Below are 22,254 nucleotides of genomic sequence, written 5' to 3'. Positions count from 1 at the left end.
CTGCAACCTGCCCTCAGGACTTCCTGCTAGGCAGCTTTATCCTGGTGAATCCCTTCTGTGTCTCTTTGGCCTGGATCTTCTCCCCCGGCAGCTGCAGCAGCAGCAGCGGCAGAAGCAGTTCTCCCCGGTGTCACACACACACTCCTCGCTGCTTCACTCAGATACACACCTGCACTGTAATGATCTCCCCTGAGGGAGAGCAGTGCCTATAGGTAGTACATAAAGCCTTGGCTTCATTGCGTAAGCTGGTCACATGGTGTTGTGTTTGTGTGTGTCTTCGTGTGAATGTGCTTTTGTGTCAGTGCAGGATTAGCAGAGCAACTGGAGTTGAGTTGGATTAATATGTGAGAGATGTTCCAAGTCCACTGGCGGCCAATTATCCAGGTAGACACACAAAACCCATCAACAGATGACAAAGCAACGCTGTAATGACGTCTGCTGGGGTCACAGACAGGCAGTTTAACAATTAGGTACAATTGAAGGCCAATTGGATTCCAACAGTAGATGCTGTCACGGCTCTCTCAAGGTATAACTAAAGCAAAAACACGAATTCTTTCTACATAGAGGAACATGATTGTCACAGTTTCTCAGCCATTATCCATCCATACATTTCCTATGTCTTAATATTGCGAATCAGGTTCATGACTGGGGGGTAAATAGCTGTGTGCTCTATCAACACAATTTGTGCCACACATCAAAACTAATAGTTTAAAATGTGTCAATGAGGCCATCTCCAATATCCTGTAGAAAACAGGCCCATACAGATTAGAATATTTTTGTTCAATATTCTGAAAATTGTCAAAGAATTACTGTCAGGAAGAAGAGCTTGAGTGCTTCCTCTTATTATCTGTGTCACGAAAACAGGATATTGACACTGTGTCTTCTTAGAAGGATTTCACAGACTCATCAGTGAAGGCATGCGATGCACTGACAGGTTTGCTTCAAGCTGCGTCACGAAAAAGACAAGCATTTACTTGAAACTTAATGACCCTACAGTATCTACTGCGCCTTGCTGACCAGCTCACATTTTGGAAATGCACTGAAAAGATTATTCATTTAGTTTGGGGGAGAGAAAATGATTTTCACTCAATGTGCAGACAGTCTGGAACCACAAAGGCTGTGCTGACATGTTAATGAGTTCCTTTCTTTTTCACAGGAAAGCATAGGGGCTATTTTCATAAACTATTGTAAAGTACCATTGGAAATAGGCCAATAATTGTTTTGACGGAGAGCTCAGGATTCTTTAACTCACATGCCAAAAACGGATTAGCCCAACGTAACGAACTTGCAAGACTGATTAAAGAAAAATCTAATCACTTAATCACACAAAATAAACAATGCAATTAAAGTTTTATGTAAATTAGTCCCAGCTCATGTTATTCATAGGCACAAGACAATTCAAACTGTCTGCACCCACATAAACGTAAAGGTGCCATTGCCACAGTGTCAGTGATAAAAAGCTGCTCACCTTAACCTACCAACCTGTGACGAATAAGAAACAGGAAGGAATGAATGAAGAAAGGAAGGAAGGAAGGAAGGAAGGAAGGAAGGAAGTCCTATGTTGTTACTGTGTAAGTACATAATTTTGTGATCAATGCAAAGTCACTACAGTGCTCTGTCAGACATTTTTTCTTCCTTGATTCAATGTCATATCATCAACAAAGAGGCACTATCTTTGTATATAACAGTCATAATCCATTATAAAGCAATCCAAGCAGGGTTCACAATAAAATGACAGCGATAAATTACATTGAAAATAAAATAGATAAACAAAACACACAGGCATTTATATAGACAGCCGTTACGTCACGCGCATCATTACTGCGTGTCGTCAGTCAGGAAGGACCCCTGAAGGCTCTAAAATCAGAACGCGGGCTAATGTAAACTTATAAAAACATTGTATATTTTTGTTAAAGTTTTCATGCAAATAAAAATATAACTGAGAAATCTCGAAACGTATGTGGGATTAACGTTTAGTCGCTGCAGTCTCACCACAGAAGAGTGAAGTTTTTCTTCTGAGCTGGTAAAAACTAGCTGGTTAATTTAGCTAGCTAACAGCTAATGCTGCTACAGCTGCGCAGTTACGTTTCACAGAAAACACCCTCACTGATAGTAACCAGCCAAACCTGTTTACTTAAGCTGTGTTTTCCTGCAAAAATATATCTTGGAGAGTGGCATGGGCCGACTTTATCAAACTTTGCTAGCTGACTGGTGCTAACTGCAACATAACCACAAAGGTAACGTTTCAAATGTGCAGGAAATTTATTTTTAGACTAACGTTAACATAGCTGTTAATTGTCAACTTCTGGCAACGTGGAGGAACAACACAGCGCTTGTGTTATAACTTGTGATGTTGACTGGCCACAGTCTATGCCACTTTTGAATGTAATGAAAGGCACTTACTGGGGTCAACGTTAATGCCCAAGATAACCAAGTGAACTGTTTATATGTGTGGTAATGTGAAAACATATTGATAATAACGATATATGATGGCTTTGCTACTTTTACCTACATCTGATGTCATCTGATAGAAAACAATACAGTCACTGAACACCTAAACATACATGTTTTTGCTCGTGTTTAACTTGGATTTTGTAAAATAAAAAAATCCCTTATTAAACCCAAGAGAATGACTAAGAGTAAAGCAAGTTTGCACTTTTTCTCAATTTAGACCAAACATTTCTGAGTGCAGAGCAGCGTATTGGTGGTAGCATCAGCTGTTGTACAGTGTTGCTCACCATTCAAAGGACTGATCATCAGTTTTTCCTTCTCTTCAGACTTATGTCATTTACGTACGTTGAATGTTTATCTGGGAGAAAATCTGCAACTCGGTAGCTTTGCATTGTTAATCATTCACAGCAGATACATTAATTGTTTACTTTGTAATGGTTAAACCTAATGCCAATCAAAATTTTACAGTCTGAAGTGATGGCTTAAAGCTGCTTAAAAAATATTTTAATAACATCAACAAATAAACAATTTTCATTTGTAAAGTCAGCAAATGTTACATTGCATGTTGCATTTTTACGTTGTAAATAACCAGTAATGTATGCTTGCATGCACTTTCTAGTTGATACATTTAGATTTTCAGTTCATCCATTAATCAGTTAATTGACTAACTATTTAATCTTCAGTAATATACATCACAAGGCTTCTGGCTGTCTCTCATACATGCATCATTGTTATACTTGCTGTTGTGGTATCCTCTGCCCTTCTTGTTTATTGAAGGTAGATTCTGCTGCTTTGTCCATGTCATTTTCTTTAAAATTACCTTAATCACAGTTCTTGGTTTTCTCCTGTATCCTCTGTGTGCTGTTGCACCTCATCCATCGGACAGAGTATCTTATTCTTTTTGTCCTCTCTGCACTCTGTCAGCCACGATGAAGAGAAGAGCTGAGGCTGCGTCTGCACCACTGCAGGGGACAAAGAGGCTTCGTGATGACAGCAGCTCAGATGAGGAGTCACAGTTATCCAGACAAGGTATATTAATGTTACCCCAGTAACAGTGTCTGTCAAATCTGATATTATAATTTGCATAGTGGATTTTGAAAACCACTTTGTTGTTTGTCTAAGAAATGTCAGGCTATTAGTTGTGATGGCTTTAGAGGTTTGTTTGTTTACTTTGTGTCTCTGCCTGCTGCTGTTTCTACCTGGTTTGTACCTGTGTGTCTGTGGTCCTGTCTAGACTCTAGCCAAAATGATTCCCTCAGTGACCAGGAGGATCAAAGACAGGGATTCTCCAGGCCCTCCGTATCATCCTTTGATGACCAAGACAGTGACGCCACACAGACCTCCTCCAGTTTCTCTATGTACAACAGTGTGTCACAGAAACTCATGGTAATGAAATCAACACGAATGATAGATATTTAACAGTTGACTGTCTCAGAGCTGTTTTTTGATTGTACATTTAAGCTCCTTAAATAGATTATGACATATTTATTGTTTACTTTACATAAGTATTCAGAAGAAACTGAATTTTTAACTGTTTTTCTTAACTCCATTATCCTCTCTTACAACTTTAGGCCAAGATGGGCTTCCGTGAGGGTGAAGGTCTGGGGAAGTTTGGCCAGGGACGCAAAGAGATTGTTGAGGCCTCAACTCAGCGAGGGAGAAGAGGTCTCGGTCTCACACTGCAGGGCTTTCAGGGGGAGCTAAATGTCGACTGGCGCGATGAACCAGAGGTATGCAGCAGTAAATAATAACAATTTTTAGTGGTGTTTTCTGTGAATTATGTGGACTGTATGTTTATTGGTGAATTATCGATAGTTTTTCTTCTAATTCTTTTAATACTGAAACTATTTTCTCCCGTGTATATCATGATGGCCTGTTGAGATGATCTGTTGTTGCCCATCTCCTTTGAATTTCTCCATTTGTCACGTTTTCTGTTTGTCTGTCCAGCCCAGTGCCATAGAGAAGGTAGACTGGTTCCCAGAATGCACCACAGAGATCCCAGATTCAGATGAGCTGAGGGACTGGATGATCCTTGGACGGGTAAGTACAAGAACTTCAGACACATGCTTAGATATATATCCTGCACAGTACTTACTCAGGCCTATGCTTTAGCCTCATATAAATACATTATGTTTCTGAAGTCATGTTTTTGACTGCTGACAGAGAAAACTTAAGATTGAGGATGAGACAGAGTTTTGCACTGAAGACCTCCTGCACACTCTTCTAAGGTGCAAGGTGAGCTATAACTTCTGTTTCATTTCAACATTTTCTACAAGTACTCAAGAACACTTCATAAAACCTTTGTTAGTAAATACAGTTCATTTGCAAATCATTGCATTCTGGTTGTGTTTGCCTTTTGTACAGCGTCTGAACTTTTTTGAAATCACGGTTGTCACTAGAAGGCATTAACCCTGCAACAAAAAACATGGTTCACTGATGAAGCTGTATTTAATTTAGTCTGAATGTTGCATGTTAGTGTTGACTTTATGCAAGTATGTCTCTTGTATGGTGTGAAAGGTGGTGTTATAATTGGAGAGGCTGTTTAGGCCGTTTAGGTGTCTGCCTATGTGTCCTTTGTTGGCATTTTGGGACCAATTTTTTTCACTGTATCGTGGTGAATTAGGATGTCAGTGGACATTTCTTTGTGCAAAGCTCTGTGAGTTGTACTCTACACTGGGTATATCCCTATTTCCCTGAGTTGTGTAACCACTGTGTGTGTGTGTTTGATGTTCAGTCAGTATTTGATAACCTGGAAGGCGAGGAGATGAGGAGAGCACGGACACGCTCTAATCCTTACGAGATGATCAGAGGAGGCATCTTCCTCAACAGGTCAGTCTTTAGGTAGTTAACAACAGGGTAGACAAATGATCAGTGTGCATAATATTGTATAAGTCATTTCCTTTTTTGAGGTTTTATCAACTTAATTACTGAGCACAAATTAATAATTACATTTAATGATGATGATGATAAATGCCTGCCTTTTGAAATACTTCAGTAAGAAGTCTTATTCTTTAGTAACACAGGCTATAATCGATTATTGTATATTATATTGCATAGAATTGCTTATTTTAACACCATGGTTATATTGGAAGTGTATTCCCATTCCTAGTAGTTAATTCCACTGTGTTCCAGCTGTGTACTCTGAAGTTTCATGTGGAATAACGAGTACTTTGTAGTGTGACAACCATTTAAAGACAATGACAAGCTGTATTATTTTCTTTCTGTATTTAGGGCAGCTATGAAAATGTCCAACATCGACCACTGCTTTGACAATATGTTCACCAACCCAAAGGATTCACAAGGGGTGAGTTGGTCACAGTAACAGCCGGTATGTGTTGCACTGAACTGCACACACAGGCCCATAGAAACAGATGGTGAGACAAACCTCTCTCATTTTGTAGAAACCTCTGACAAAGGACCGCGAGGGCGAGCTTCTGTACTTCGGCGACGTCTGTGCAGGTCCTGGAGGCTTTTCAGAGTACATACTTTGGAAGAGGCGTTGGCATGCCAAGGGGTTTGGCATGACGCTGAAAGGACCCTGTGACTTCAAACTGGAAGATTTCTTCGCAGCACCAAGCGAGCTGTTTGAGCCTTACTATGGTAGGTGCATACACATCACGTTCAGGGGAGAACAGAAACTGGTCGTGTCACAGGTGATGAATGATTCAGTGGAAGCTTGACCTCTGTGTGTCCCAGGTGAGGGCGGGGTGGATGGGGACGGCGACATCACACGGCCAGAAAACATAACTGCCTTTCGAAACTTTGTCCTGGAGAGTACAGAAAAAAGAGGGCTGCACTTCCTCATGGCAGATGGGGTGAGGCTATTTCATAATTTCTTTCCTACAAACTATATGTGAAGTTACTCTTCTGCTGTGAAAAATCTAAAACTTACATATCAAACAGAGGACGAGGTCACAGATTCCTGCTCTTGGTGGGTTGGACCGAGATTTCTGTCTTTTTATGTAGTGATTGGATCACTTTTGTCTGTATGACTCTGGTCTCTGTTAGGGTTTCTCTGTGGAAGGCCAGGAAAACATCCAGGAGATCCTGAGCAAACAGCTGCTGCTCTGTCAGTTTCTCACGGCCATCTCTACTCTCAGGACAGGTATGTGTATGCTGTGTGAGTCACTGAATTTATCTGCATACCTGCAAAGTGGACCACTCCTGGTGTCCTAAACGTACTGTGAAACCAATGAAAACAGTATTTGGGTTGGTATCAGACTACATTGGTACGTTTTGTCTTCTCCAGGTGGTCACTTCGTCTGCAAGACTTTTGACCTCTTCACTCCCTTCAGTGTGGGTTTGATCTACCTGCTCTACCTCTGCTTCGACAGGATCTCTCTCTTCAAACCTGTTACCAGCAGGCCCGCCAACTCTGAGAGGTAGGGCTCTCTGTGTGTGTGTGTGTGTGTGTGTGTGTGTGTGTGTGTGTGTGTGTGTGTGTGTGTGTGTGTGTGTGTGTGTGTGAGAGAGAGAGTGCACCTCTGTGCAGGAAGATCTGTGTGGTTAATTATGAAGTGCAAGTTTGTCATTAATATATTTTAAATGAATATTACTATAGTAAATGCAGTTTTGTACATTAGCTGCACCAAGTGAGAGCAAAACTACAATGCCCACAAGATTTCCAGGAACTTAATTGCCTCTGGTGCAGCAAACACACAGCCTTCTAACACTATTAGGCTGAAACCTGAGCTTACTTGTACACTGACTATTAAAACTCACTACCTGTAGCATGTACAGTGGCTATACACCAGAGAGATCTACCCTCCACATCACCCAATGAACTATATCATACACACACAAGTGAAAAACAAGGAAAATCTATTTTATTTAAGACGATAATTACATTAACTACTAGATTTTTACATAATTTACTATTTGAAAATCATGACCCATCCGTAGACACAAGTAATCTGTATTATTCATTTCTTCTTAGTAGCTGGTGGGTAGAAGCTGTAAATTAATTCAGCAGAGTCCCAGTAACTTTTTAAACTTTGGAAAAGTGGCACATGTGAACATGAATATCGGAGTATCACAGTGGCAGTTTGTTTCATTTTAATATTCCAGTCCAAATTGGAAAAACAAACCTTAATGTTTAGTCTCAGATTTGGATTTGTCACTTCCTGTGTGAAGTATTTCTTCACTGTGAACCATACTCAAACTTACTATCAGGTTTGGGTGGAAAAGTTGCCTGTGCAGCATCTCAATTAGAAGAAATGGGACCATCTCTCTGCTATGGATCCAATCTTTGATTTAGACTGAGAAGAGATCTCTAAATCTCTTCCCGCTCGTCGCCACCCGCAGGTACATCGTGTGTCGTGGTCTGAAGCCCGGTTCAGACGCTGTCAGGGAATACATGTTCAGAGTCAACCTGAAGCTGAACCAACTGAAGAACACAGACACCGACGTCACAGACGTGGTTCCCTTGAGCATCATCAAGGAAGACACCGACTTCTACCAGTTTATGATTAACTCCAATGAGAGGTAGAGACACACAGTATTGACAGAGGCCTTCGCCTCTTCACGTCGAACTCAGTGACTGACAGAAACTGTATTTACTCTCACTGCAGCCTCTGTGCAGTCCAGATCAAGGCCTTGGCTAAGATCCACGCCTTTGTCTTGGACCCGTGAGTAACCTCTGTTGTACTTGTCTGTGTGTATTTATCTCTGTTGCAGTATAAATATATATATATATATATATATATATATATATATATGTAACTGACTGTGTGACACTGTTTTCGGTTCTCTAGAAGTCATTCAGAGCCAAAGCAAGCAGACATCAGGAAGGAGTGTCTGAAACTTTGGGGGGTGAGTGTAGAAACTGTGATACATGTGTTACAGTGAAGTTGGACTAAAACAGAACCAATAGGCATAATAAAGTTTGTTGAATAATGTGGTTTTATTCTGTGTCATTTCACCTATAAATATGTCCATTTCCAGGTCCCTGACAAGGCCAGAGTCACTCCTGCTTCCTCGGATCCAAAGTCTAAATTCTATGAACTGGTTAAGGTCGGTTGATAAAATTGGGATTAAAGAAATCCCACTGGGAATAATACAGTGCTGATAAATGTGTCAGTTTTCCCACTTGTTAATAATGAAAGTAAAATACAAATGTTAAGCATCTTTGTTCACTGATTCAGACTGGTTAAGCCTGAGTATTTCCCAGAGGTAGTGGTCTGAAATCTGATTATAAAACAAATGTCATATATTTAGTTGGGCTGTTCAAATACGTTCTGCGAAACACTGTTACAACTGGGCTGATTTAAAATGTGTCTCCACATCTGTCCTTCTGCCTCTCGTCTCACCTGTTGCACCCCAGAATTCAGACGTGGAGTCGTTCCAGTGTAAACTCACACCTCTCAACTCCAGCACAATCGAGAAGCTGCGTCATATCCTGGACCACAGGTGCATTGTGGGAGGTGGAGAGCAGATCTTCCTCCTGTCGCTGGGGGTGAGTCTTATGAGAAACTTGTGTTGTGTCGTACTGCACTGTATTTATGTGTTTTTCACACAACTTGCACACTCCTCTTTTTGTACCCAGTTTTTTATCCATAGTTGATAGCAGATAGCAGCTGTTAATGCACTCTTGCACACCCAGGTCAGTATCATCAATTCAGCTATTTTATGTGTGATATTGTTTCCTTTTCTTCATGAAAAGATGAAAATACAGAGCTGCCAGGTCAATGTATTCATCCCTGATGTTTTTATTCCTTATCTAGAGGGCTCGCTGTGACCAGAGAGGCTTTACTGCTTTTTTACAACACACGCTGGCCTGTGATTGAACCTGCTTTCATCTTTTTATCCGTTCTCTCTGTTTCCCCTTGGCTTGTGTAGAAGTCTCAGATATACACGTGGGATGGGAAGATGCCTGTGCGCTGGAGGAAACTGGAGAATTTCAAGCTGGAGCTGCCAAGAGATACACTTCTCAGTGTGGAGATAGTCCAAGAGCTGAAGGGCGAGGTGAGAGGAGGGACTGGATAGATGAAGTGCCAAACGGATGAAATATTGAGCCTTTATCCCAGCCTCTTTAAACTTGGCTCCATTTCTCTTAATGCTGAGATAATGAGAGTTTGTCTCACTAGATGATGTGCGCTTGTGTTTTGACATGCTTTCTCATGGAGTTTGTGGTTACTATGTGGTTGCAATGGTTTTACATGTGTAAATAAGTTATATTTGGTCCTCAGGGCAAAGCTCAGCGTAGAATCAATGCAGTTCACGTAATGGATGCACTGGTGCTGAACGGCACTGACGTAAGAGACAAGCACTTCAACCAAAGGTAGGACAGCATCACCTGTATCATTGATGCTTGCACTTTTATTCATTTCCTATAGTTTACTAAGTAATGGCTGTCGTCCAGGATCCAGATGGCTGAGAAGTTTGTGAAGGCAGTGGCCAAACCCAGCAGACCAGACATGAACCCTATCAGGTAGTAATTGTAATGAATGGAACTGCTCTGAATGCTGCTTTGCAATTGATTTGCAGGGATCTTTTTCATCTTTTGCACTTACATAATTCCACATATACCACAGTTAGCTTTTGAAAATATTTGCCAACATTTTATAACATCAGTTAAACTTTTAAAATTGATATGTAATTTTTAATATATTGATAAATTGTGTATTTTTTTATTATTCTTAATTGGTTGGTTGAACTTGATTGAAAAGCCGTATGAGACAAACGTGTTAAATGTATCTTTTCTCTTCCCGAACAGAGTCAAGGAGGTTTACAGGCTGGAGGAAATGGAGAAAATCTTTGTCAGGTATGCCAGGGTGACTGTACTCAACATGTTCTCTAGAATATCAGGCCAATTTTTTTATCATCATCAACTAAATGTTAAGGATTCTCTCCTATTTTCTCTTCTTTTCCTCGTCCAGACTAGAGATGAAGGTGACAAAGAGTTCAGGAGGTGTCCCGCGTCTGTCCTACACCGGCAGGGATGACCGACACTTCCTTCCGACCGGCCTTTACATCATTAAGACTGTCAATGGTGTGTATATGTGCTCTTCATCAAAAAATGACACTTAAATCCTCTCCCATCTTTGATTTGTTTGACCTACATCGAAGCCTCAACAGTCCTGTCGGCACTTTGGAGTATTTGTAGTCAAGAACTGTTGGGTCTTTTTACTTGTCTAATAAGACAAACACGTCTCCTCCCTTTCCGTCCCTCAGAGCCGTGGACGATGGCATACAGTAAAAACTCCAAGATGAAGTTCTTCTTTAATAAGATAACCAAGGACTCCACCTATGAAATGCCACCCAACTCTGCTGCCCCCTTCCAGTATGTACCGTCTCTATCCATGCTGAATCAATTTAAAAATAATCAATTTATTTTTATACCTGTTGAATAAGTCAGTTCTGTCACTCGTATAATAGAAAAAGGAATTGTTACATATGCAACAGCAGCGGTGATGATCTGATGAATGAACAGTGTGCTGTCTTTGTCTTCGTCCTCAGTGTTTGCCACTCGGAGCGGCTCTTCTGGGCCTGGGTGGAAGGGGTGATTGTCCACGATTCTCAGACACGGATGGACCCTGAGAAACTGTCCAAAGATTATGTTTTGTCCTTCGTCCACCAGAATTACCAGCCCTGAAACACTGACAGAGCTCCAAAGCTTCACCAGCCACAGCCTGCAGAATGCACTAACTTATGGAGGATGTACAGCCTTAGCAAATGTTGTCACACAATACCTTAACTGATATTTATTTTGACATTAAAAGAGGGATTCATAAATTAAATCTACCAATACACGCATCAACACCATCATATATATTCAATAATCTATGAAAATCCAAGTATTTATTAATCCCTGCTTTTATTGTCCAGTTAAATATCAATTAATAAACTGCTTTATAACTGTTGTCAAGACCATGCGACATGATTCCTCCGTATCATGTCGCTCAGAGAAATTATTACCAGGTTGTAAGTGGAGTTCTGGGGCCGAAGTGATGAACTGTTTGCTGCTATTTCTAGCAGTGACATTTGGACTCCGTGTAAGCAACGGATGTTTGACAAACCGCTCTCTTTCTGCCTTTTCCACTGCCCTTGGCTCTATGAATTGTAATGAATAAGACTCTCCTCATAGGACAATATGGAGACAAAACGCTGTTGCTGTCTCTACATTGGATTGCATGTCCCTGTAGATGAAGGTTTTCCAGTTCCTCGTCCATACAAAGCTTGCGTGTGCGTGTGTGTGCATACATCACAAGAGAGATGCATCTACAATTTTGATTATGCTAGATAGAGTTACAATTGTTAATCTATGCATCTGTAAACACAGTCTCGCTTGCCTTGCCTCTACAGCCTGCTCGAAATATACCTGATCCTGGATCTGTTTGACCAGGCTCTCACCCCAACAGGCTTCTTATTGTCACACCTGCAAAACTGCAGCCTCAACACATCAAACACCTTAATCTTGCTCAGTTACAGATGTAGCCACTGTTTCACATTCATACCTGGTCCATCACACCACGTGTGTCTGTGTGTGTGAGTGTGTGTGTGTTAAAAATTTGGATGGTGTCCTGATGTGGTCCTTTAAGGTTTGTTTCTACTCCAACACCTCTTTGTGATTGTGCCTCATATCGCCCAGACTGTGTGTTTCTTAAATATTGCAAATGAGTTATTTTTCTTCTTGCAAAGTTAGCTAGCAATCCCTTTGATGTAAATAATGATAATGTGGTAAATAAAGGGGAGATGCTCTTCCAAGAAATAACGCTCAACTGCGTGCTGAGATTTAATTTAGACTTTAGTCTGAGTGATAATAACCGTGGCTGGATAAAGCTGTTCAGAGTGCCCTGTTGCCTTCAAGTACCCGTCAAGCACACTAGAGATGGCAACTTTACTATATTTTACATAGAGACCTGGAAACCAAGCAGTGCTCCTGTGCTGGAACACCACCTGCCCCAGGTTGTATGTCAATTAGTATAAGATAATTCAATGAAACACACCTTTATTTGTGAAAATGCATGTGAGCACAGTATAATCAAACTATAAAAGTGTTTGAAGTAGATTTTGATACGGGAACACAAAATTACCTGATAATGTAGGATGCAGTTTATACTGTTACTGTTCATTGACAATCACTAACAAATTTACAAGTAATCAACCAAAAAGCCGCTTACACCTGAACGTGATCTTAAAGGGGATCTGTAGTTGTCTACAACAGGGCCATGAAAACCCTAATTTGTCTTAAAACTAACCCCCAACCAGTATTTTTTTCACTATATAAACTATTCAGACATTTAAGTGAAGACAAGGCACTTCCAGTTGTGAAGTTAATTGTATATTGTAAATTTATTGGAAGCATTAACTTCCTACTTTCTGCAGTTGGTTGCCTGACGGAAGTAGTCGAGCACACAACTCCCTTAAAATGATTAAATGTCATTAAACTTATATATTATACTATTTGCACCGATTTAACAAACGTGTTAATTAGTGAGCTTATTTAAGAAGTGCTCCTAAGTGGATTTGGACAGAGCCAGTAGTTATTTCACCGTCTGCAATCTTTAAGCTAAACTAAGCTAAGATAAGCAAAGCTAGTCGGCTTCGGGCTGCAGTTTTGTACATTATTTTAACGGACCTGTCCTCTCAGGTAGTATAAGCTAGCTCTCTGCCAGGTCGCGAATAAACGTTTTTTTAATATTTTGCCTTAAAAATAACCCCACACTTCAGTTTTGACACCTTTATATGTTTGTGCCCTCATTTGAATTAGTAATTGCTAAATTAGCCCTAAATCCTGCTTCAATTAGTTGCATGAATGTTGAGGAGCCTCAAACACTCAACCTTAATTAAAAATGGAGCCCAAAGTCAGAAGTTTTATACTTTAAAAGATCGGGACTCTTATTTTGAAATTCCACTCGCTCAGCCAATCACATTTCAGTTTTATGTAACAGGAAGCGATGTTATGAAAACAAACCCTCCACCCACTGACAGTAGTGTCTGGGAGCGTAAGTTTCCAGGTAATTATCTCTATCTTTTTGTTTCTATGCAGTAATTTTACAACTCATAAACCATTGTTTTATCAAAAAGTTAAATTAGGTGTTGAAGGATTACTTAACCGATTGCGAATTATCAGATTAATGGAATATGTATTTCTAAAAGTGTTTCATAAGCTAAGGTGCGTTTGGATACATAACTAGCCTCATGTGACTTGATGTGACAGGTTACACAGAATCACATATAATATTGCCTAACTCTACACGCGATGCATTGCAGCGGGCTGAGTTTGTCCATGTTTTATTTTAAAAAGACAGTTTCGCGCACCTTTAGACCAGCCATGCTGAAAGCTGTGGGTCAAGCTCTCTTCTCAAGCGGACTGCAGAATCCTCACTTCACAGCGGAGAAGAAAGAGGTAAATGTTTCCCAGATTACTCTGGAAAGGACAATAAACCTTTGGCCTGATGGTGGTTGTTCTGTTTATCCCGCCGCCATGTGACAAGAGTCGTGTGTGAAAGAAAATCTGTAATTTATAAAGCATAAATACCAAACTGTAAAAGAATCCACCTTCTAGCAATCTGTCTGTTTATATCATATCATTTAATTTCAGGATGTCATCTTAGACAACATGAACTTATCATAGACATAAGTTTTCAGCCAGTCCAACATTTGCTGGGTCCAGTTTCTCCACTGTGAGAATTTGGTGCTTTTCATTATTTTATGGCTCTTTAAAATCTGTATCTTTTAGGTTTTGGACTAACAGCTGAACAAATGAAAATGTTTGCAGATGTCACCTGGCGATATTACACCAAAATCTGTTACCTGTTAGACTCTGTTGTGCTAAAGGGCTAATACATAGAAATAATTTTGATGCATTGACCAAAGTGTGGTGTTGTGGTCTACTATATTTGTAAAAAACAACAACAACACTAGTTTCTGACACTTCATCAACATAATCAACAGATGAATCTATGATGCGTTTGTGCATGTGTGCGTCTTTTGCAGGCACAAGACTATGAGATTCGAACCTACCACGCCACTAAGTGGGTGAGCACCACTCTGAGTGGGATGCAGTGGGATGATGCCATGAGAACTGGCTTCAGCAGGCTCTTCAGTTACATTCAAGGCAACAATCACAACAGTGAGTTTCCTCAGTTCTGCTCCCAGAATACCACATCGATGTACGGCGACAGGCAGAAAACACGCTGTACAGCTTCTGTTGTGAAGCCTGTAATGATCTGTCTTTAGCTGAGACTTTGTCAGTGTTGCAGCGTGTCTAAGGCTTTTACTTTGTGGTGTTGAAACTTGATTAAACACAATCGGTCAATGAGGTTCGAATGTTGCAGAATGAGTTGGTGTGAGTGCGAGAAGGGAGCGGATGAATAAATGCACGAGTCGATGAAACAGTGCACTTTAGTTCTTGCTCAGCAGTTTGTAACAGCGCCGCTGCCTTTGTCTTACTCAGCAGCTTTCAGCCGCATTAGTTATGAGAACATATATTGTTTGTGCTGTTGACTACTGAGCGCTGCAGTGTGAGGAGAGCGTAATCTGTAAACCTGGTGCTTAATCCTCCACATCTGCCACATGTCGTGTTTATGTGTCCGCCATCTGTTCAGGTATCATTATGTACTGATGTTTTGATTCACCAGCTGATTACATGTCAATCCAATCCTCAAAGTCGTTCCTTACGACATTTACATCTTCCTTTTTACGTTTTGTCAGCCTGAACCTGAACATTTGTCTCCTTGATCCTCAGAGGTGAAAGTGGAGATGACGGCTCCTGTGTCCTGCCGCGTGGACCCTGGGGCCGGTCCGGCATGTGAATCTCAGTTCACTGTATCCTTCTACATCCCAGAGGAGCATCAGGACAATCCGCCAGAGCCGAAGGACCCGGAGGTGTTTGTGGAGCACAGGAAAGAATTCAGAGTTTATGTCAGGTAGAGTACAACAACTCATTATCAGTATAAAACCCTGCAAGTTTTTTTTATTTGTGTTTTCTGCTTTTTTCTACTAAATATTTCTAGATTCAGAAACATTCAGAATAGAGCTGATAAAATGATGACTTAAAATCCCTCATCTTCCAGGACCTACGGTGGTTTCTCCAGTGAGAAAATTAAGCGCGAGGAGCTCCTGAAACTTCTGGAGAGCCTGCAGCGGGACGGAGTCCAATACGTCGACAAGCCGTTCTACGCAGCCGGGTATGACAGCCCCTTCAAACTGACCAACCGCAGGAACGAGGTCTGGATCCTCACAAAGGAGCACGAGTAGGAAGTTTTAAAGGTCACACAACACTCTGCCCACTCAAACTGTAAAACGGCCACAAAAAAAAAAAAAGTTTACATAATCTTGGATGGATGAAATGGAAGTTTTAAATGCGAACATTTCTGTCTGCTTTGCTTTATTTCCTTTGACTTAAAGTTACTGAATGACAGACTCACTCACAGTCTTGATAAAGAGAGCAAACAAATGCTCTAAGACAGGCATGTCCAAACTATTCCATAAAGGGCCGTGTGGCTGCAGGTTTTCGTTCCAACCAAGGAGGAGCACACCAGGCCAACCAATCAACATCAAGGGATCCCTTAGTTATCAGCTGAAGACTGAGATCATCTGATTAATTGATTCCAGCCTGGTGTGCTCCTCCTTGGTTGGAACGAAAACCTGCAGCCACACGGCCCTTTATGGAATAGTTTGGACATGGCTGCTCTAAGAGGTCGTCATGACCAACTACCAAGTGGAATTACAGTGGAACAGTGTTTCCAGCAGGTGGAGCCAAACAGTCAGGAAACAGCTTTTCTCATTTGGTGCATCTTTTCACCACAGAAACCATTAAGTGCCACCTCATTTTTAAATGAGTGACAGGAAATATGCTCATTTTCAGCCTTTGTTTTGTACGTGATGCTAATTACCGTTTATTCAGTGATCCTTCAAGAGAAAAAACCCCAAACATTTTGTTGCTGTAATTGTTCCTCCTGTCCACACTGGCTGCAGAGAGATCACCTCCTATGTGGGTCAAAGTCCACAATCCTCTCCTGCATAAAAATGTTCTCTGAAATTGAACCAAAGCCAATATGAAGCTCTGACACAGTTAGTGCAAAATGTCCTCTTTGTGTCACGGCTGCTCATCAGTGAGATTGCATTTACATGAGAACCACCTTAGGAAGAGATCCCTCTGTGGCCAGGAGGAGCAGCTCCAGCCACCAGTAACACTTTCAATGCACAAACGTGTTTAAAGGTGAACTTGAGAAAATGTGAACCCATCATTTAACGTTGCAGCTCACGCGAAAGGTCTGAGAGCATTTTTTTTTTCCCCCCTCTTGTCAGCCAGTGGTCGAGCTGTGAAGGTGACAAAACACCTGCCTGGAAAAATGTGGGTGGCTCTGAGTTTAACTGATCTCAGACCCGACACACTGTCGCCGCCGTCACACTCGTTATGATGAGCGACTGAGTCACGGTAAATCTGGGCCAGTCATATGTGCATCACTGAAGCGTCAGAAAAAAAACATCCCTCTGATGATTTAATGAGTGTGCAGTTACCTGCCTGTGGGCTCGAAGCTCAGATCTACCGACATTCTTGGCACTGGGTGTTTAAGATGTTAGCAAAGAGTGACACTTACGGGCCAACATAAACACTGAGCCTTTTTTTAATCAGAGATTATGTTTGTTTGATACATTAAAGCTCATGATGCATTAGAAACAGCCCGTTCACTACATGGAACCCGATAAGGGATCAACGACTTGAACCGATCTAAGAATCATGGAAGGTAATACTTATTACGTATTACTTACCTCTAAATGATGTTTAAGAATGTAAAATTTATTATCTCATCAATAATAAATATAACTCAGCATCAAATGATTGATTATTCTGCTCATTTATTACCTCTATCTGCACTGTGTAATTATGTTTTTGTCATGCCTGCAGCAGGAAGGTATTTTTTTTAATGCAGTTAGAATGACGAACCTCAGGAAGCATCACTGTGAGGTCTTTATCTGATCTGTATTGGAGACGGATCAGGCCGTCCTCCACACTCTGACGATCGTGACCTTTTATCAGCCGGATGAAATGCTCGCCACAGTCCACGCCGCCCTTTATCCTCCCTCACCTTCCCCTCTCGCTGTCTCGTCGTCGGGTTCACGTCTGCTGAGTCATCTGTTTTATTTGTGGCAGAATTGTTCCCAATATCATGTTCGGACACTCAGCAGAAATGACGTCTTTTTTTTACCCTCTGCGCACGCACACGCAGTCTTCGCCTGTTGTTCACCAGTCGGATCGATCTCATTGGCTGCGCTCAGTGAGGCGGAACGCTGCTGCAGGCAGGAAGTGTATAATGAGGCTCACTGTATGTTCTGTGTAATTTAATGTTATCTACGCCCTCCAGCCTGGTGGAGGCCCCCAGTCAAGATACAGCTGATGTGGAGGACATGTAAAAATACTTCCATGACAAAACTCATTTTCTGGTGACAGCTGAACTGAAAGAAACTAAAGAGCTCTTTTTTTTTTTTAAACATGTGATGAAGTATTTTTATTTGACTCCATGAAGGTTCCAGTTTTTTCCCACATCCCATATTGCAGTTTAGGTGGACTTAACTGCCAAAGCAGTAGGTGTCAGTAGGTGTATTTTCTTTGCATGTGAGATAACTTCACTTTGCTGGCGACTGTTCTCCAAAGCAGGTTTTCTCATTAGTGTTATTTCAGGCTGCCATTGGTTTTAATTAGTTTTAGTACACTATTAAGATTAGGGCTGCAACAAGTGATCAAGCTATTATTTTCTCAATTTATCGATTCGTTCTTTAGGTTGTGAAATGTCTTAAAGTATTAAATGAAAAGCTTGTTTTGTTCAACAAGGTCCCCATCCCAAATGTATTTTAATAACAAAGAAAAACAGTGAATCATTTTTGTTTGAAAAGTGACTGAAATCAAAATCAAAATAGTTTTCTGACACTGTATCTTGTGGATGCAACACCTCCCATCAGCGAGTGGGAGCTTCCCTTAACACACTGACAGGGAGAAGTTTCAGTTCAGTCCTATTTACAACTGCTTTCCAATGCAAATACAAGCAAGTGTGAATAAACACATCCTGTTTAGTACATATATTCTCTGCATTGTCCAGTCTCTGCGGGTTGACGTTCATCGAGAACTGGCACAAACCGACAGTTTTTTAATGGAAGGAAAGTAATATAAAATGCTTTGGAAATGAGTTATGAATAATTTTAAGGTTGCTAAAACATGCAAAAACCACAGAAACAGTCCTTTAAATGCCCTGAGTGAAGATCTATTTTCACAGTTACACTGTGGGCTGACACAAGTTTAAAACACAGAATACACTGCATTTTACTTTTTATGACTGTATAAGTGGAGCAGTACCTGTTGACATGGCTGAGTCATTCATTGAGACTCCTCATGCGCTAAAAACACAGGTCATAACTAGCCCCCCCCCCCCGGACTCTCCACTGTGCTCAAGTGTTAAGGACACTATGCAGAGGGTCTTCAGTGTAACAGGAGAGCGAGAGAACTGAAGCGTCAATAGTGTGATTATGGCTGAGAAGAGCTTGTATTGATTTCTGTCTGACAGCCAGATGGAACGTAGTGTCACACAACGCAGGTGACTCTGCTGAATTTGAGGGGGGGGGGGGGGGGGGGGGGGGCTTCATTGTAAATACTAAGAGGCGGTTGGTGTTTCTGTGCCCTTGTGAGCGAGTGCTCCACGTGGAAAAGGCACGGAGGGCCTGCGGGGAATGCTGAGAGGCTTAAGACGTCAGGCAGTCCGGGTGGTTCAACACTGCTCTGAAGTCAGTGGAAAGGTCTATTATGGGCTGAGCCTGTGATTCAGTGTGTGTCCTAATAGGATGTCCAGAAGGGGACATAAGTGATGACCCCATGACAGGGAGGAGGGGGTGAACGATGGCCTCTGGAGCTTTCCAGATGACGGACGAGTGTGGGTGCCATGGCGACAGCGCTAATGAGGCGGTGATTTGGGGGTGCAGGGCTGGCAGATGGCCGTGAATCACACACACACACACAAAATGACACGGAGACCAGCTCTTTAAATATCACCTTGTTTTTATTACACAGACATACACAAGAGTGTTAGCAGCCTGCCTTCAGCTCCACTCCCACTGCTCCACCACTTCGTCAGTCCTCCCGTGTTTTCACGAGCCCCCCGCCATTGAGACGTTTCCTGTCATGAGACAAGCCCGGGCCCAAAGTGCTCAATCATGGCCGGGCGGGAGCTGAGAGACACACTTTGGTCACAGGTGATTAAACCACAGGGTGTTATGGCTGTTAGGAGGTTATGAAGTCTCACGCCTGCCACCTCAGTTTATGACTTTGAAGAGACCACATTTACTCCACTGCGAGCACCAGCGTGGGCTTTGCATGACTCAAGATTAAGAGCAGTAGAAGGCTTAAGCATAAATATTGACATTATTGCGTTCCTCTAACTTTGAAGCACCTTTAAAGGAAAGAAATGGTGGGATCAGCGTAGTAAATGTGGCCCTCTGTCTAACCCTTCCCCGCACCTTTATCACCTTGCTGGTTGACTTTTGCAGCCCTGCTATGTGAAAATAAATAATCTACAAAAAAAGGAAACCACTCCCTTCCAGCAAACACAGGGTCTAAAAATGTACAAAGTCTTGGAAAATAAGTCAGAATGTTACTTAAAACTCATTTCTCTATGTATTTATATACATAACCATACATAACTGCAAAAGGATAAACTTAGAAAGGTCAAAACAGCGTTATAGAAATCATTTAAGCCCTAAAACGTTCTAGCAGGTCTCAGCAAACTTAGCATCAGCTGGACCAAATGCATTAGTGTCAGACGAGCGGCCGCACTCTCCGATTGTGTTCACGTCCAGATTACTTTTTCAGCTCTTTGGTTACCAACGTGATCACTAAAAGACCCGGACAGTAAAATTAGCTTTTCTTCTAATGTCATTTCCGGCTTTACATTTATAGATTCGTTCTAAACTTCCAAACACAAGTCGTGACATCACTTGTTTATTAAAACAATCTTTAAAACATACTTTTTAAAGTCACAAAGACACCTACGCACAGTGCAAAATCTCCAAACTAAAATTCATTTAATAGAGGTTTTGTGAGCCTTTTTCTTAGAGTAAATTTGCTGTTTTGGTTGAGTTTTTGCGGACCCAACTGTTGCTCACTTCCTGTCCACCACTAGGTGGCAGCACAGAGCCCTCTGCACTTCCTCTGAACCACTGAACGCACCAGCTCTGCAAACTAAACCGCTTACCTAAGAGCAGAAAGCAAAACCTGGCGAAGCGAAACAAAGACGTTGTACCAGTGGAGCTGTCTGTTGTACCACATCCTCCAGATCTTCCCACAGTATTATGGGCTGTTTGAAGCCAACACTTGCAAACCACGGTGCCCTCAAACACTTTCCACAGCCAACAGGAGCGACGCAGAAGCTGAGAAGATTCACAAGGCGAGCGTCCAGCACGCCTTTACGTTCCACGCTGTCCACCTGCCTAGCTACATAGCACCACAGCAGCAAAGTAAAGCAAACGACTCGTGACTTCTCAATTCCTTCAATTCACCTTAGTTTGCCATCTTAACCTTGTCATTCAAAGAAACTAAAGGGTTCCTGCGTGTTAAGGACAAGTAAAAAATAAAAATAAAAACAGCAAAACAAATGGAAAACAAACTAAGAACACCAGGCGTAAAAGAAACACTATTCTTTTAACACAAAGGGTGAGTCACCAAACAAAGGAGAGAGTGAGAACCATGGAGTCTTGAATAGCTGCAGCAGAACCAGTTATCCACTTCAGACTAAGTTCAGCCTGGTCCACGATGGGGCGACCTCAGACCTCACATCAGGACCCGACATGTCCACTCCCTCAGAGGCAGCGCCGAGGGGGTGGGGCTCAGGAAGGTGTCTCTAGAGGGCCTTCTATTGGCTCCTCTTCCTGTCCCCCTACCTGGTTATGACAAGTGAGTTCAGCTCCCTGTCTCAGGGGCCGTCCTTGCTCTTTAACTCCTGCTCTCTTCAGATAAAGTGCCATTGGAGTCTTTGAGCATAGGGAGAGTCTGGGCCGCTGGTCCAGACAGACTTTCTGCAGTGTCTCCGTACTCACTCTCCGCCAGCTCCCCCTCACGCTCACAGATTACTGTCATTGGGCTGCTGAGGATTCGGCTGCGTGCGTTGTACTTGCTGCTGGCAGCAGAGGGCGGCGTACGCGAGCGCCCGTACTTGAAGCCGCTCATTGATGAGAACGATGATGTCGGCGAGGACAGAGAAAAGGCCTCGTAGCGGTTCCACTCATCTGTCGCCCTCTTACCACGGCCCGGGGAGGTTAAGGGGCTGTGTGGCGCCATCGGTGAGGAGGGGGAAGCAGTGGGGGGGTCCAACTCTGACTCGGAGCGTGTTCTCTGGAAGCGGGGGTCAGTGGAGCGAAGCATCTCAGTGGCTGACATCCTAAAGCTGGTCTCTGAGCGGCTGCCTTTCTTCAGGAGCAGGGCCTTGAAGGTGTCGCTGCTGGTGGAGGACTTGCGGAGGTTCCGCTGGATGGAGCCTGTCTGACGGGGCAAGGAGGACACCGTCCCTGGGGTCATGCCTGTCGGGGTGACGGGTGGAGACTGTGGGTGGCTCCCAGCTCGGGACTTGTCCTCGTCAGACTCCCTGCGGCCCAGGACCTTGCGCTTTGACCTAGGGTAGGATTTGGATAACCGGATTAATGACATGCTGCTAGAAATTCTGCAGAGTAAGTGAGTGAGTACAAGCAGGATTAATGAATTTGTAAAAAGTAAAATGATTTAATGGAAATGAAATTGAACTGGAAGAATAAGAAGAAGAAATGCAAGAGTTGGGGGCAGTTTTGTCAGGAAACGATGACATCAAATCCAATTAT

General features: G+C 42.2%; 3 protein-coding genes across 6 annotated transcripts in view; 2 read left to right on the top strand and 1 right to left on the bottom strand.

Moving 5' to 3' along the window:
* The first annotated feature begins 1,840 nt into the window (after window positions 1-1,840).
* On the top strand, window positions 1,841-12,164 carry cmtr1 (cap methyltransferase 1). Of its 2 annotated transcripts, none has more exons than XM_041958504.1 (24): window positions 1,841-2,023; window positions 3,376-3,480; window positions 3,686-3,837; window positions 4,023-4,181; window positions 4,399-4,491; window positions 4,615-4,686; window positions 5,186-5,280; window positions 5,683-5,755; window positions 5,853-6,051; window positions 6,148-6,266; window positions 6,460-6,556; window positions 6,701-6,833; window positions 7,756-7,935; window positions 8,022-8,078; window positions 8,205-8,262; window positions 8,395-8,463; window positions 8,774-8,905; window positions 9,289-9,414; window positions 9,639-9,730; window positions 9,812-9,880; window positions 10,166-10,213; window positions 10,329-10,441; window positions 10,624-10,732; window positions 10,909-12,164. In XM_041958504.1, exons 2-24 carry the CDS (start codon window positions 3,381-3,383, stop codon window positions 11,042-11,044), a joined length of 2,481 nt encoding a protein of 826 aa, XP_041814438.1. In that variant the 5' UTR covers window positions 1,841-2,023; window positions 3,376-3,380; the 3' UTR covers window positions 11,045-12,164. The 2 variants fall into 2 exon arrangements, with proteins under 2 accessions (XP_041814438.1, XP_041814437.1); XM_041958503.1 differs by having other exon boundaries at window positions 1,841-2,237.
* Window positions 12,165-13,364: 1,200 nt separating this feature from the next.
* On the top strand, window positions 13,365-17,245 carry hebp2 (heme binding protein 2). The gene is made up of 5 exons (XM_041958937.1): window positions 13,365-13,409; window positions 13,700-13,801; window positions 14,392-14,527; window positions 15,143-15,323; window positions 15,471-17,245. Exons 2-5 carry the CDS (start codon window positions 13,727-13,729, stop codon window positions 15,652-15,654), a joined length of 576 nt encoding a protein of 191 aa, XP_041814871.1. The 5' UTR covers window positions 13,365-13,409; window positions 13,700-13,726; the 3' UTR covers window positions 15,655-17,245.
* Window positions 17,246-19,441: 2,196 nt separating this feature from the next.
* The window catches only part of nhsl1b (NHS-like 1b), a 104,055-nt gene continuing 101,242 nt past the window's right edge, over window positions 19,442-22,254 (bottom strand). For all 3 annotated transcript variants that reach the window (XM_041958358.1, XM_041958359.1, XM_041958360.1), the window contains exon 8: window positions 19,442-22,052. In XM_041958358.1, coding sequence (XP_041814292.1) covers window positions 21,377-22,052 — 676 coding nt within the window. In that variant the 3' untranslated portion in view covers window positions 19,442-21,376. The remainder of the gene's footprint in view (window positions 22,053-22,254) is intronic.

This window comes from Chelmon rostratus, chromosome 18 (genome assembly GCF_017976325.1).
Source record: "Chelmon rostratus isolate fCheRos1 chromosome 18, fCheRos1.pri, whole genome shotgun sequence".
Taxonomy (NCBI): Eukaryota; Metazoa; Chordata; class Actinopteri; order Chaetodontiformes; family Chaetodontidae; genus Chelmon; species Chelmon rostratus.
This window is presented reverse-complemented; position numbering and strand designations above follow the sequence as displayed.

What these genes read in the sequence shown, in the direction of transcription:
- cmtr1 (XM_041958504.1), top strand. Translation starts at nt 3,381, where the DNA reads ATGAAGAGAAGAGCTGAGGCTGCGTCTGCACCACTGCAGGGGACAAAG. An exon ending in GTGTGTCACAGAAACTCATG is followed by an intron (nt 3,838 to 4,022) that starts GTAATGAAATCA and finishes TTACAACTTTAG; the next exon opens with GCCAAGATGGGCTTCCGTGA. An exon ending in ACCCAAAGGATTCACAAGGG is followed by an intron (nt 5,756 to 5,852) that starts GTGAGTTGGTCA and finishes CTCATTTTGTAG; the next exon opens with AAACCTCTGACAAAGGACCG.
- hebp2 (XM_041958937.1), top strand. Translation starts at nt 13,727, where the DNA reads ATGCTGAAAGCTGTGGGTCAAGCTCTCTTCTCAAGCGGACTGCAGAAT. An exon ending in TCACAGCGGAGAAGAAAGAG is followed by an intron (nt 13,802 to 14,391) that starts GTAAATGTTTCC and finishes CGTCTTTTGCAG; the next exon opens with GCACAAGACTATGAGATTCG. An exon ending in GAATTCAGAGTTTATGTCAG is followed by an intron (nt 15,324 to 15,470) that starts GTAGAGTACAAC and finishes CTCATCTTCCAG; the next exon opens with GACCTACGGTGGTTTCTCCA.